This window comes from Eutrema salsugineum, unplaced genomic scaffold, assembly GCF_000478725.1.
Source record: "Eutrema salsugineum unplaced genomic scaffold, Eutsalg1_0 scaffold_4, whole genome shotgun sequence".
NCBI classification, from domain to species: Eukaryota; Viridiplantae; Streptophyta; class Magnoliopsida; order Brassicales; family Brassicaceae; genus Eutrema; species Eutrema salsugineum.
Window position 1 is genome coordinate 7,462,597 of NW_006256686.1, and position 15,608 is coordinate 7,478,204.

Here is a 15,608-nt window from a genome sequence, read left to right on the forward strand (position 1 = left end):
TGCGGTTACAACATCCATTAACCGCAGATCAAGATTTTCTCTTATGGCCAGACTTATGAGGAATCGGAATGTTGTTGCATCCACCACTGGAGAATAAGTCTCCTCATAATCGATTCCGGGTCTCTGTGAGAATCCTTGTGCTACAAGCCGTGCTTTGTATCGAACGACTTCACCGAGTTCGTTCCTTTTACGCACAAAGACCCATTTGTGGCCCACTGGCTTGATGTGTGATGGGGTCCGGATGATCGGACCGAACACGTTTCTGAGTTTGAGACTCTTTAACTCCACGTTTATGGCTTCTTTCCATTTTAGCCAATCTGTTCGATGTGTACACTGTGTTATTGACGTGGGTTCTAGATCCTCTTGCGTGAGCGCAACATCAAGTGCTACTTTGTATGCAAAGAGTGCATTTAAGTCGACTTCTTTTCGATTCCATTGTATTCCGGACATATTGTAATTGATGGAGATCTCATTGTTATCTTCTGAACCTGGAGATTCGGCGTCCCGAACTTCCATTGAGGGTTCATTAGATTGAGTCTCAGCCGCGGCTATGTCTGATATTGCAGGAATCCCGGTTTCGGTTATTGCACCTTTCTTTGATTTCCGGGGATTCTTATCTTTGGAACCGAGAGGTCTGCCCCGTTTGAGACGTGGTGCAGACTCTGTAGCAACTTGGGTCTGTCCCGTTGGGACAGCTATTCGTACTGGTGCATTACAAGCTGGGATGTACGATTTGGTTACTTTGGTCGGGTCAGCAAAGGAATCTGGCAATTGATTAGCTAGCTTTTGATAATGAATAATCTTTTGGATCTCTGAATCACATTCTAGAGTCCGAGGATCTTGCCAATTTAATGATGTTTGATTCCATGAAAGATCTTTGACCAGCTTGTTTGTCTCACCACCTAAAGAGGGATATGCCGATTCATCGAATTGGCAATCCGCATATCTGGCCTTGAAGAGATCTCCAGTGGTTGGCTCGAGATATCTTATGATGGTGGGAGAGTCAAAACCAACATATATTCCCATCCTTCTTTGAGGTCCCATTTTGGTTCGATGTGGTGGAGCAATGGGTACATATACTGAACACCCAAATGTTTTGAGATGGGAGATGTCTGGCTCATGACCCGAGAGTAGTTGGGATGGGGAATATTTGTGTTCACTAGATGGCCGGATGCGTATGAGTTCAGCAGCATGTAATACTGCATGTCCCCATGCTGAGGCCGGGAGCTTTGATCTCATGAGTAATGGTCGGGCTATCCATTGAATGCGTTTAATGAATGATTCAGCCAATCCATTTTGAGTATGGACATGTGCTACAGGATGTTCCACGGTTACCCCCATGGCCATACAGTAGTCATTAAACGCTTGTGAGGTAAATTCACCAGCATTGTCAAGGCGGATAGTCTTTAGTGGGAAGTCAGGGAAATGGGCCCGCAATTTTATGATTTGGGCCAAGAACCTAGCGAAGATAAACATATGACCAACGGGTCGATGCGTCTATAAGGACCATGAAGTACCGGAATGGTGCGGAAGATGGATGTATAGGTCCACAGATATCGCCCTGGATTCTTTCTAGGAAATGAAGTGTTTGTTTAGAGATTTTAACTGGTGAGGGCCGAGTGATCAATTTGCCTTGAGAACAAGCTGTGCACATGAGGTGTTGAGGATAAGCTCGGTTTTCTTTGAGGGTATGCCCTTGAGAGTTTTGAATTAGTTTACGCATCATATTTGCACCGGGATGACCGAGCCGGTCGTGCCAAATAGTATAATCAGTAAACCGGGCTTTGAGAGTGGTATTAGCTTCAATCATACTGACTTTAGCATGGTAAAGTCCAGTAGAGAGCGCGGGTATGGTTTCGAGGATTTGTTTATGGCCGTCTACGGTTTTAGTGACTAGGAGGGATTCTTTGTTCTCTTGACCTTGGGTTTCTATGTGGAAACCATTCTGTCTTATATCCTTGAAGCTCAGAAGATTTCTCTTCGAACTAGGAGAATATAGAGCATCTGGTATTTCAAGTTGTGTGCCATTTGATAGCAACACATAGGCATGGCCATATCCTTCGATAAGGTTTGAGGGACCCGCGATGGTGCTAATATTTGCGGTTTGATAGGTTAGGTTTATGAAGTAACTTTTGTTTCTTAAGATAGTGTGGCTGGATCCACTATCTACGACTATGGTTTCCATTTGCTGGTGTGCTTTATTATGAATAGAAGATAGAATTCAGTATTGAGGAATTCAGAAAATGTGATAAATCATAAAGTAAAGCAGTGTCTGAGAATAAAGGCAAATGGAAAAAAAAAATGAAACAAATCCCAAAATGAAAAAAAAATAAAGAACAAAATCAAATTGTATCAGAGTTTCAGATGATTGAATTAATCGAGGAGATCAGCTGTTTCATAGTTCATGGGGTCGGTCTGCTCGTTTGTGGTGTTCTCATCATCAAGGAGGTCGTCACCTTCCAGGTTAGCAGCATCGACTGGCTGAGTCATGTTGGCTTCAGCAGGAGCTTTTCCGTACTTCTGGTATAGATCGCAGTGGATCTTGGGGGTGCGACATTGCTTTGTTGGGTGGTTGAACATCCCACATCTGGTACAAGCAGAGTGATCGGGGTTGGTGTGGCGGGTCGGCTTGGTGATGCCTCGACCACGACCAGGACCATAACTGAGGTTAGGTCGGTTGCCACGACCATGTCCGCGTCCACGTCTTCCACGTCCATGTCCTCGGCCATTACCACGTCCATTACCACGTCCACGGCGGTGATCTGAGGATCTATCGGGTTGAACATGGTAGGACTCTTGACGAGAAGCTGGGACAGGAGCCGATCCCGGGGGCCTCATAGCGCTGTTCCTCATAAGCAGCTGGTTATTCTTCTCAGCGAGGAGAAGACAGGACAACAAGTCTTCGTACAATGTGTGTTTCATTGCACGGTATTGTTGTTGGAGCACAACATTCTTTGTGCTGAATGTGGATAATGTTTTCTCGAGGAGATCATTATCTGTCACATCCTCGCCACAGAGTTTCCGGATGGCAACAATACGAAAGAGTTCGTTGTTGTAATCATCTACGGATTTGTAGTCCTGGAACCGAAGGTTCTTCCAGTCGAAATCTGCCTGAGGCAACTGGACCATTTTCTGATGGTCATATCGCTTTTTCAGCGCTTGCCACAATTCAAGTGGATTCTCAAGAGTGAGATATTGCTGCTTAAGGCTCGGGGCCAGATGATGGCGTATGTGACATATCGCCTGAGACTGTCCCTTACGGGATGCGGTGTTACCGTCGGTAATACACGCATCGAGTTCTTTCGATGCAAGGAACAAGCGCATGTCTAGGGCCCACTCGAGGTAGTTATCCCCGGAGACGTGAAGGGCCTCGAATTCACATTTCTGAATGTTTGACATCTGAAACATGAGATTGATTTTGTTAGGGATTGTTTTGAGAAAATTTTGAATGCTGATGATGAAACTTTCTATTTTGAGAATATTTCTATTTTAGGAAAGTTTCTAAATTTGGAAAGTTTCTAATTTGGGTAATTTTCTAAATGAGGAAAGTTTCTATGTCGGAAAAATTTCTATATGAGGAAAGTTTTTATATGAGGAAACTTTCTATTAGAGGGAACTTTCTCGGAAATAGTAAATTTTAAAGGGTATGGTTTTAGTTACCCCGAACATGATGTCGGTTTAATAGCTGTGATTTAATCGGTTAAAGCCGAATATAATTTCGGTTAATGAGAACCAGGTTTAGCCGGTTTTAGGCGGTTTAGGAGGAACCCTAGGGGAGCCGAATATGATTAGGGTTTTATCTAGGGTTTTAACGGTTTGGAAAACATATTTTGGATGTGATTTCGAGATCTATAGGATCTGTGGTCGATGGTTTTAATAATTTCACAAGGACAACAAAGAAATCACGTGAAAAGGACTAGGGTTTAAGCATTATGACTTACGATTTTGAAGATTACAAAATCGTGAATCAAGCTTAGGATTTAGGGTTGATTTTCTTAGTTTATTCAATCAAGTGTTTCAAGCAAGAGAATCAACAATCAAATAAGCTGCAACAAGCTTATTAAACATGAAGAAAATCAAATAGGTTTATGCCATAAACATGGCCAAAAACAGTTGTTAGGTTTTTGTAAATTAGGGTTTTATAAAACGAGTTTAAAACCTTTGAACATGCATAAACTTGTAATTTAAACAATCAATCAACAAGTTATCAATCAATCATCAGAGTATCAAACACTTTCAATCAATTAGAGATCGATAGGGTTTTGAAGTGTTTAAACAACAGGTTCTATGGCTCTCAGTTTTAGAAGATACCTTTTCCACCTTTGGATTTCTGACAGGCTAATGAAACTGGGAGCTAATAGACCTCAGTTAGCCGCTACAAATTCCAAGGATTGATCACCAAAACTGGAGAAGCTGCTGGTTGAAGAAGGAAAAACTCGGATCTGGATTTTTTTTTTTTTTTTCGGTTGATCGTCGTGTACTGTAAGTGTGCGTGAGGGCGCGTCCGACGTTGGATCGACAAACGGTTTTCACCAGTAGATTCGTCTCGTCGAGGGCTTCGATTTGATATGTAGATCGTCTTCTGGTTCCTCACGGTTTGGAAGATATGCGTCTTTTAAGTTTCGACTTGCTTTTAGGGTTTTGGTGGTGGCCGGATTTATTAGGGTTTTTCGCTCAGAGAGTCTTATCGTGCTGATAACGTGTTGTGAAAACTTAGAAACTTTATTAATCACTGGAATGTATATATAGAGTACATAGAAAATCTAGGTTAAGTACAATGCCCTGATGGGCCTAATGGGCCGGTATAAGAGTCCATATATGATATGTGTTATAACATCTAGTACTATTTCGAATTCTGAGACTAAAAAGAGTTGTTTTTTTTTTAATCTATTTTTAGATATCAAGAGTAGAAGCAATTGTATTTGATTTTCTGAAACTCTTATTAATATAACTCTACGGCTAATTTTGTTTAACCTACAATAATTCGAGACTAATGACCTAAATTTAGTATATGATATTTTCTTTTTGGTCGATGACAAAATACACACAAAACTCGTTATGATCTGAAAAAAAAATTTCAGTGATTTGAAAAGTAACCTGGTAAAAAAAAAACTGACTGGTTTGTTAAAAAAAGGTAAATTGGTAAACTTTTTGGCTCCAATAACTTGTATCCTTCTCATTATTGAGACTTAATTACTGAGCTTTTATAAACACATTTTATTAATGGAAATGAGTTTTTTTCCCCCTTAAGGACATTGATACTAATCATTTTCAGCCCATTGTTTTAACTAAATTAAGCCATTCTCACTTACTCATTCCAAATGAGATTACCTACTATAAACAGCCTTTAATTACATTTTTAGAGGCCTTTTAATATAGTTATCCCTTTTTGGATGATTCTTTCAATGTCCAACAAGTATACTAATATGATATTGCTTTCTTTATGACATGAACCTTTGAACCTAGTCTATTGGTTTTTAATTTCATCGAAAGAAAAAAAAAAGAGAGCACAATGACAAAGAGAACTCGAGTAGATACCACGCCAAATCTAATCTTATCCCGCTTGAGCTTTGATTGATCATGTTGATGTAGATAATTAGACCACTACTTGAATCCTTTGCAAGAATTTTGGAAAAAAATATTTAGATGAACCACATTTTGAGTTTTTCGGATTTATAATCAGATTTTAGAGAAGATTGGCGATTCTATTCAAATTAAATTAAACAAAACCAAACAAAGACAAAAACTTACAACCAAGAAAAATCTTTGGTCCAATAAACCTCATCACTACTAAAGTAAAACCCATCTTCTCTAACGGACCAAGAACATTTCCCTGTAAATCCACATCTATTGATGTCCCTTGAAATCTTAAACGCATCGAACCTCTTCCTCTTAGATTCCCACTTCATTGTACATGTATAGTCTGCTTTCCACGACCACAACTCGATCCTGGCCGTCCATCTGAAGTCGTCTCCTTCTTGAAGCGCACGACCACCGAGTTCTCCTTGCGGCGAGTTGCACCAGATCACTAGAGGGAGAGATGAGTTGTCTCTGAAGCTGTTGATTACACGTACGTCGTATTCCTTTCCCAATAGCATGGTTTGTGGCTGAAGCATCGACGTGAAGATGATCGTTAAGGTGAAGAATATGATGATAAGTAGAAAAATGATTTGTTTAGGAGTTTTCATGTTTTGTTTTTCCTAAATGATGCAAAGGTGCAGTTTTTACATTTTTTTTTTGTTTTGTGTGTTTCTGTTGAGAGAGGTTTTTAAATTTCAGGTGGATTCATATCCGGGAGAGTTTAATTTACGATAGTGTCTATATATACATGTATATTTTTATTACTCTGAAATCTCACAATAATTAACTAGATTTTCATATGGATTTAATCATATCTTTGCAGAGCTAATTAAATAGAAAATAGCTTACATTGTCAGTTTCTTATTAAGAAAAAAATGAAAAAAGCAACATAATTAGTATTGAAAATAATAATAAAGTAGAGCATAACCATATATAAACAAATATCTAATATAAAAATAGAGAAACAAATTTATTTCGAAATCCAACTTGATATATAAAAGATTTGTATATGATAAACAAAAATCTGGTTTTATTAATTTAAAAATATTTAAAAAATTTAAATCGATAATTTAACATAAAAACGACATTCCGAATCAAATTTTATTTTAGAAACTAAAGAATTAAATAATTTAATACATGAGGGATATAACGAAATCATATCATAGATTTAGATGTGCACCTTAGAAGTATGTTGTTTTAGTATAAATCATGTTTTGGGCTTAGTAAGCCCAAGAACGTCTGTAAACTGGTTCACTTTTAGCGGCCGTACTAGTTAGTGGTAATCGGCGGTTAGTATTTTTTTAATTAATAAATAATAAAATAACTGTAAATATAAATACTCATCGATCATCTTTTTCTAGGGCTAAATTCCGATTCCCATTTCCGACGATCGGGTGCGATTCGATAGTTTGATCCACCGTCTCTCGCTTAAGCTCTTTTAACCGGCGGCTATGGCTTTGAACAATCGGCGAAGAGCAACGTCGAGACATCTCGCTTTAGGTTTAGCCGATCCTCAAATCGTAGTCCCAGGAACCGCTTACGCTGAAGCCACTGAAACCAATCGTCGAAGCCTTGTTGGTCGAGTTCTCGGTCCTAGAAAGCCAGATCTCTACTCAGTGATCCAGACTCTCCCTCACGAGTGGAACGCCGCCGGATCTCGATCTCGCGGCCGCGTAATCGGCGGAGGAAAGTTTCAGTTCGTGTTCGAGAGGGATCGTGATCTGGAGATGGTTCTTTGGTCCGGTCCTTATACTCACAACGGATGGCTCGTCGTGTTGCAGCAGTGGGAAGACGAACCAGGTCCTGAGTTTCTTCAATCGGTGCCTATGTGGTTGAGAATTCGTGGGATTCCGATTCGGTATGTCTGTGAAGGGACGATTCGCGAGATTGTTTCGTCCATGGGTGAGGTAATGGAGATTGATTTAGATGATAAAACTGTTGATTTGCGTTCCGTTCGTGTTCGTGTGAACGTTTCTGTGGATACGAAGCTGTGTTTCAAGAAAGTTGTTAGATTTGAATCGGGAGAGACGAAGATTGTGAAGCTACGTTATGAGGATGTTGCTTGGAACACGTCGAGGTTTAGATTCTGTCGTAATTGTGGGGATTTGAATCATCTCGCTAAGTCTTGTTCACATGTTTGGGTTGATGTTCCTGACCCTCTTGAACGTGCTCTTTCTCCACCTCCTCCTGACGCTAGCTTTGATGGCTCTGCTGAGAACAATGGTGGAAATGGAACTCTTACCTGGGAGGAGAAGCTCGAACAGGTAGACGGATCTTCTGATGCGGTTCAGGACTTACCTGATGGGGACCTTGAGCAGAAGCAGCAAGGTCTTGATGGCGTTCAGGAAGCTGACGATAAGCAAGTTAAATCTGAAATCGGTGGAACATCTTCTGAAGGGTCCAAGAGGAAGTTTGAAGCAGTGGAGGAAGCTGATGATATTCTGGAAAAGCGGATTCGAGGAAGCTCTGATGCAACAGAGGGTTTAGGGGTTAATCTCAAACCACTTGGAGAAGAATGATCCTAAGAAGGTTAGAACTGTCAAGGGTCTGCATCATAGTGTTTTTTTCAGTAGAAGCGAAATGGAATAGAACAGTATGTACAGAAAAGGGTACCACGTAGGTTTTTGGTGATGGATGCAATGGAGCTTTTAGCTTGGCTATGAGATATGTTTTCAAGTTTGTGGAAAGCTTTTATCTAGGTTTTGGAATTAAGTGTTTCATTATGAAACATTTATGGTCGTGTCTTGCTGTGTTTATCTAAAGTGTCCTTATGACTTAACTTATGCAACGGATGTAGTAAACAATATTTAAGTAATGAAAGTAGTTTGTTTTGTTTCATCTTTCTTTTTTATGAAGTTATGAGAATCAATGTACGGAGAAGTTTGCAATTTCTTAACGATTGTGTTCTCTTTCTGTGTAGTAGACATTTAGTAGACAATAGATATTCAAATGGAGTTTCTGATGATTTATAACATATCAAAGTGATAAAACAGAGAGAAAAAACAAAAACCATATCACAGGGTTGAAAAACAAAAGTAGTTCCAACAGATCAAACCTAGGATTTGAGTCTAAACAAAACATGGAGAAATGGATGACGAAACATTTCTCTTTTAATTAATTCATTTCTTAATTTGCCTTACCATAAGCAGCCATTCTGTTAGGAGGAAGCTTCTTTTCTGCCTCACGCCTTCTTCTCTTTGCCCTTCTCGATAATTTACTCGTCTCAGCCTCGCCTTCCTCATCTGCTGCTTTCTCTACTGGTTTCTTCGTCTTCTTCTCTTCAACATCGTTCTTCTTTATCTTCTTGCTTCTCTTCTTCTCATCATCATGATTATCATCCATCTTCTCCCATAACTCACTGACCTTACGTTTCTGGTCCTTAACCTTATAACTATTCACCTCCCAATCCTTTTCCATGAAAGGAGCCATCTTCTTCAATGGCACGTACTGGTTCAGCTCTGTGTCGTCTAAAAAGAGTATCTCTTCCGGCTCCAGCCCGTAGTTGTTTGGTTGAACTTTCGCAAACCTGAACCTTGTTTTCAAATCTCCAATTGTATCCTCATAGTCTAGCTTGTAATACTCCTCCATCAAAGCCTCCTTGGCTCTTTGTACAAGAGATGTTTTCCGCTTTCTCTTCCTCTTACCCTCTCTCTCTTCTTCCACCTCTTCTACTTCTGCTTCTTCTTCTTCTTCATCACCAGCGACATTCTCCTTAAGCTTCAAAACCTTTTCTCTGGCGACTGTAAAACCATCTCCACCTTGAATCACATCCCAATTCTTTGGAAGTCCAAGCAGCTCATCTTCCTTGTCAAAGTCTGGTTTTTCATTATCATCATCATCACTACACAAATCTTCATCCTCCGCACCGTAGTAATTGTCATCAAACGCAGCTTTCATCATCTTATCATACTCCTCGGGATCAAACTCATCCTCAAGGTCTCTCGCATCTAACGGACACTCTTCTCCTTCCTTAAAACCAGCAACAGAGAGCACCTTCTTCATCTTCTCCCTCATCTCCTTCTTCTTGACATTCTTCAGCCGCTTCAGCTCCTCTTGCCTCTCCAACTCAACCATCTTCAACCTCTCCTCTTTGTTTTTCCTCTGTGTCTTCCTCGAATTATCCTTCTTCCTAACAGAGCCTTCTACGATCCTAGACTGACCCATAACTGTCTCCCCTGCATTCTCCTCGTGCCTGAAGCTATACTCATAATCCTCTTGCATCCAAAGAGCTTCCTCATCTTTATCCAACTCATCCAACTCATCTTCATCAATCTTGCTCTTTCCATCTTTCTCCTTCCACATCTGTTTCACAATGAAATCTCTCAAAAACTTATCTTTCTCGCCAAGCTGAGATACTTCACCAAAGTACTCATCCGCTTTCTTCTTCAGCTCCTCGTCTTCTTCCTCCTCCTCCTGCTCATCTCCTTCCTTTACTCTAAACAAATCTTCATCATCATCATCATCATTACCCTCTCCAGTCTCCACAGCATCGCGTACTGCTCGCTTCAATTCCTCATTCTTCTCAGCGTAACTCTGAGACCCTCTCCTCTCCTCATTTTCCTCGAGAGAATCTGGACCTCCTTCAAGCAATTGCCTTGCCTGGACGTCTTTCAGATACATCTTCTTCTTCTTATTCTTCTTCTTTTCCTCCTTCTCCTTCTTCTTCTCCTCCTTCTTCCTTTTTCGTTCCTCCTCATCAACCCCATCGGTCAAGCCGGTCACCCTAAACACAGGGTCCTTTGCTCTAACCTTAACCAACGAATCGATAAACTCTGCGATATCATCCTCATCGTCATTTGGCTCAGGCACTTCTTCTTCGGATTCTGATTCGTCGTCGTCGTCTTCGTCGTCGATTTCACCTTCCGCCACCGCCTTCTCGTATCGCCGGAGATCATCGCGCTCTCTGTTGTGAATTAACCTACTACCGTATTTCTCATCTATCGGGAGCGTATCGGCGACTTCGTTCACCGGAGAGTCGCCATCGTCATCATCAAACAGCTTCGACGGCATTCTCATTCGATCTTCTGAGGTCGACTGGACTTGTTGCCTGCTAGGGTTTTTGATCCAGTTAGTTGCATTTCGGTTTTTTATATATGTACTGACTTAGACCAGACCGGTTCAAAATTTACGACTGAACCGGACCACTATTTCACTAGAACATAAAAGATTCCAGCTTACGTAATTGAAACCAATTTTCAATGGACAGGACCGGTTAATCGGGCAGCTCATCCCTACACTCCTATATATTGTCACAAATCAGACAAAAAGTATTTATACCTTACGCAAACTATAACAGTTTTGATCAATATATAGCAAACAATACCACATGACCATTTTTTTTTCGTATAGAAAAAACCATTCCTCTTTTTGCAACTAGCTCCATTAGGCCTCGGCAAAAAACCAGGATCCGAATATCCGAACCAGAACCAAACTGAAATGGAGGTACCGAATCCGAACCGAAATTTTTAAAAATATCTGATGGATCTTAAACTCTTATATCCGAAGAACCGGAACCGAACTAGTACCGAACTGAGAACCGATTGGGTATCCAAATTATCCAAAATATAATTATATATCCTTCTAAATATTAATTTTTTTTGATATTTTTTATATTTGATATATATTTCTGGTTTTACAGATATATTTTCTTTATTTTTGGAACTTTTGGGTATACTTTTAAGTTTTGATATATATATTTTTGAATTTTTGTTATTAAAAAAATGTGAGTCGAATTAAATATTTGAGGCAAAAGATTCGGATCCGATTATCCAAACCGGAACCGAACCGAAATAAAGGTATCGAACTCGAACCGAAATTTATAAAAATATCCGATGGATCCTAACTTCCTCTACCCGAAATATCTGAAACCGATTGGTTCCGAACCGAAACCGAACCGAATATCCGAATGCCCATACCTAAGCTCCATGTTTTCAATCACATTCGTGATTTACTTGTCAGGCTCCAAAAGGTAAAAAAGTAAAAATGAAAGGCACTTAAAGAAATTTTAGTTCGGTTTAGTTTCCACTTGTCAGACTCCAAAAGGTAAACGATGGGTTAAGCGAGTGTAACATAAAACTCCAAAGCATAAAGAAAAACTATACAAAACTCAGAGTCATGTCTTCTTCGCTCTCTCTACTGAGTGGTTACACTCTTCGCTAGATTCCTCGGCTGATCAACGTTGTGACCTCTCAGAACAGTCAGATGATAAGCCAATAACTGTCCCAAGAAAGAAAAAAACAAAAACACCATCACTTATCAGAAAACCAAAAAAAAAAAAAAAAAACAGATGAGTTTTTATGTCAAGAGTTTATATTTTACCTGTAAGGGAACTATATTAACAACAGGTTGTAAACAATCCTCCACTTGAGGAACTTCGATGGCTCGACAAGACCCGCTCGAGCTCACAGACGCAGCATCGCCTTTTGAGCACATCACTATCAACCTCCCTTTGCGTGCGTGAAGCTGCTGAATCACCGACTGTTGTTTGCTGAAACAAGCATCGCGAGTTGCGATCACAGCGATGGGTAGATTCTCATCGACCAAAGCTAAAGGCCCGTGTTTCATCTCTCCTGCAAGTATTCCTTCGCTGTGCATGAGCGATACTTCTTTTACTTTCAACGCTCCTTCTAAAGCTGTTGCGTAGTTGTATCCTCTCCCAAACACAAGCAGTGACTGCTCGTCTATCAACAGTTGCGCAAGATCCTTCATTTCCTCGTCTAGCTTTAGTACTTCCCTAACCTTATCTGCAATCAAATATGATATATACTCAAAAGAGTCTTAAGAAGAAGCTAACCATTGTTGACATTTTTACTCAACTTACTCGGCAGATCAAGTAGTCCATCGATTATAGCTTCTCGTCTAGTTTGGCTGGAGATTGTGTCACTTCCGATTGCTAAAGCTACCATTACCATTACCACAATCTGACTTGTGTATGCCTGATAAATGTTTGGGTTTTAAAGTTTGGAAAGATAAATATACTCAGAGATTTTCATGAAAGTTCTCTGAAAGTTAATTTATTACCTTTGTACTTGCAACACCAATCTCAGCTCCTGCGTTGATATGGACACCACAGTGTGTTTTTCTAGCTATGGAGCTCCCAACGGTGTTAGTTATGCCAACACATAATGCACCATTGTCGCGAGCATAATCCAAAGCAAGTAATGTGTCTGCAGTTTCACCAGACTGGCTCACGAATACCGCAGTATCCTCTCTGTATATTGGACCTTGTCTGTCCCAGAGATCACTAGCAATCTCCATGCTGACTGGTATACCTATGGAAAGACCTAAAGTTAGCAGATTCAATCCGTAATCAAGATAACACATGAATCTAGTCGAGCAACTACCAGAGAGTTCTTCAAGGATAGGTCTTGATGCAAGAGCCGCGTTGTAGCTTGTCCCACACCCGATAAAAACTATACGCCGGCTGCGTCTTATGGTCTTTAGGTGATCTTTCAACCCACCTAAGAGGACTGTTTTCGGTTTGCGTGAACCACCGCGTATAAGCCGGCCTCTCATTGTGGTAGTCAAAGATTCAGGCTGCTCGTGGATTTCTTTTTGCATGTAGTGATCATATTTTCCCTTGTTTATTTGCTCCACCTCCATCTCTAGAACAGATAACGCACGTTCCACTGAAGCAGGTCTAGATAAACCATTACGCCTTCCCCTCTCGTTTTCAAACTTAAGTATTGACACGCCTCCATCCTGTTAATCAAAGTAGAATTGGTGAGCACATATCTAGAGAATATGCATAGGTTACATAACAACCACTTCATATCTCCTGAAAGACACTTATTCCTCCAAATTGGACAATAATAACATTTATAGGTCATGATGTTTCTTAAATGTTTCAGTTGCTACTTATTGGTTAGTCAATCAGATTCGTTAGTTATATGCTAGAATACAACATTCACACTTAAAATTTGGCAGGGAAGGACTACACACTGAGTAAAATAAAACTGAATGATTGTTATACCTTGAGATGAACAACTTCGCCATCTTCAATGACCAAGACTTTCTTTGTATGCTCAACAAGAGCGTGCGGGTCACTTGATAGGAAAAATTCCTTTGGATGCTCATTCTTGGAAAGAAAGTGGGCATCCTTGAAAACATGATTTTTGTTCTTGTCTTCATTTAGCTCCTACGAAAGCACGCAAAAGTGAGGTATACCGCAGTTGCTTAGGTAATTGAACTACTCGGAAATGTTTTGCTTCTGTCGATGAAAAACCAGGGTGAAAAGACAAAAACTATCATTAATATTGTTGTCTAGTTTGAATCTTAAAAATGCAAAATTAGGACCCAGGTGAAGCAACTGGGCTCCTATGTAGCTAAGAGAAGAATACCCTCGGAACAGAGATGTAATATTCTGCTCTTTGTATACACACCAAGGTCAAGAAAACTTTCATAAGTATATTTATATATCCCTTGCATATTAGATTTCCATGTTTAAGAGCTGTTCTTATGTTACAGAGCTTGATACCATACTACCTAAAGGAAAACTCAAGCTACATTTCGATCGAGCAAAATGAAACAGCCTCGTGATTCTAGTGACTGAGGGTTACTTACTTTAACGCCTAAAAGCAATGGGCTGCCACGCTTGCACGCAATCAACTCATTCGGATAATGCCAGCTTTTAAATATAAGAGCATAAGCTCCCTCAAGATGTCTCATCACTTCAAAGACAACTTCACAAAAACTTACGGTCTGTTCACCTACAAAGCATAGGAAACAGATGTACCCGTGAAAAAAGTGCATGCTAGCTAAATCGAAACAAAACTACTTGAAATCAACTCCCTGGATCTACAACTAACATCTCCCAAAATTTTTTAACCAAACTTCCCTCAACTCATATAATTTCATACACAATATGGACATAGCTAGTAAGCAATTCTCACCTAAAGAAGCATTACCTTCTTCATTCGCTTTGTCAAAAACAAATTTAGCAAGCTTTGGAATGACTTCAGTGTCAGTATCCGATTCAAAAGTAAATCCATGCCTGACTAACGTTTCTTTCAGTACCTAACTCAAGAACAATAACAAGAGGTACATAATCAAATCAATAGCCTTTTTTAACTCTCTTATACACAAAAGAAGAGAAGAAGAAGAAACCTCATAATTAGTGATAACGCCATTGTGAACCACCAGAAAATCATCTCCAGGACCAGAAGACTGAGGATGACTGTTCCTCGGAGCTGGCTCACCATGAGTAGCCCACCTAGTGTGTGCAATTCCAGCATGGAAATAGAAAACCTCGTCCAGGTTCAAATCAATATTCGTAACCTCTGCACACACAAATCATCACAAGGACGATTGAAATCAAGCGGTGTCGAAAACTGGAAAATGAAAAAATCGAAGATCCAGAGAAGAGATTGAGGGAAAGTGACCTTCGTTGACGGAATTGACGAGTGATTCGATGTTCCCGGCCTGACGAAAAACGAGCGGAGGAGAAGAGCTAGGGCACTTTTGGTTTGGGTGGCGAGAGAGCGAATCGTCGATGGCGATTCCAGCAGAATCGTAGCCTCTGTACTCGAGACGACGCAGGCCATTGAAGAGAACCTCGAGAATGTATCGTCTCTCTTTGTTCGCGTGGAAATTCAGATACGCGAAGATTCCACACATTCTTGTGTATTGATTGTCTCTCTCGCTGAATCTCTTTCAAAAACAATTATTGAGAGTTTCGTGGAAAGAATGAGAGGGAAGAAGAAGGAATGGAACGGTGAGATTTTCTAATTTTGACTCAGATTTGGGTTTGACTTGTAAATAGGATGCACATGTTTGGATATTTTTGTCTGTTTATTTTGTGTCAGGAATAATGACGTGGCTGTTGGTGATTGGATAGAGAGCGAATTTTTGCTTTTGTTGAAAAGCGGAAATACAGTCTCTAGGCCTGGCTCGTGGCGGTGCGCCGCTGGTCACGTGTGATTAGTCAGGAGGATTTAATTAATTTGGAACTTGGAGTATATTTTACTTATTTTTAATTTTATTGGGCTTGATTTATGGAGAAATCAGGCTTCATACAAGATAGTATTAAA

General features: G+C 40.1%; 4 protein-coding genes across 5 annotated transcripts; 1 reads left to right on the forward strand and 3 right to left on the reverse strand.

Moving 5' to 3' along the window:
- Positions 1 to 5,747: 5,747 nt before the first annotated feature.
- On the reverse strand, positions 5,748 to 6,188 carry LOC18013782 (S-protein homolog 6). Its single transcript, XM_006418733.1, has one exon. The coding sequence runs from the start codon at positions 6,186 to 6,188 to the stop codon at positions 5,748 to 5,750; it is 441 nt and encodes a 146-aa protein (XP_006418796.1).
- A 760-nt stretch (positions 6,189 to 6,948) lies between these two features.
- On the forward strand, positions 6,949 to 8,416 carry LOC18013849. Its single transcript, XM_006418734.2, has one exon. The coding sequence runs from the start codon at positions 7,032 to 7,034 to the stop codon at positions 8,097 to 8,099; it is 1,068 nt and encodes a 355-aa protein (XP_006418797.1). The 5' UTR covers positions 6,949 to 7,031; the 3' UTR covers positions 8,100 to 8,416.
- Positions 8,417 to 8,520: 104 nt separating this feature from the next.
- On the reverse strand, positions 8,521 to 10,634 carry LOC112084342 (protein KRI1 homolog). The gene has a single exon (XM_024153462.1). It carries the CDS (start codon positions 10,594 to 10,596, stop codon positions 8,707 to 8,709), a length of 1,890 nt encoding a protein of 629 aa, XP_024009230.1. The 5' UTR covers positions 10,597 to 10,634; the 3' UTR covers positions 8,521 to 8,706.
- Positions 10,635 to 11,557: 923 nt separating this feature from the next.
- On the reverse strand, positions 11,558 to 15,250 carry LOC18013850 (glutamine--fructose-6-phosphate aminotransferase [isomerizing] 2). Of its 2 annotated transcripts, none has more exons than XM_024153932.1 (10): positions 14,961 to 15,250; positions 14,686 to 14,858; positions 14,472 to 14,595; positions 14,143 to 14,288; positions 13,553 to 13,717; positions 12,924 to 13,281; positions 12,601 to 12,851; positions 12,401 to 12,515; positions 11,899 to 12,323; positions 11,558 to 11,796 (listed from the first exon to the last, which is right to left on the reverse strand). In XM_024153932.1, the coding sequence occupies exons 1-10, from the start codon at positions 15,193 to 15,195 to the stop codon at positions 11,713 to 11,715; spliced, it is 2,076 nt and encodes a 691-aa protein (XP_024009700.1). In that variant the 5' UTR covers positions 15,196 to 15,250; the 3' UTR covers positions 11,558 to 11,712. The 2 variants fall into 2 exon arrangements, with proteins under 2 accessions (XP_024009700.1, XP_006418798.1); XM_006418735.2 differs by having other exon boundaries at positions 11,713 to 11,796; positions 14,487 to 14,595; positions 14,961 to 15,239.
- Between the last annotated feature and the right edge of the window lie 358 nt (positions 15,251 to 15,608).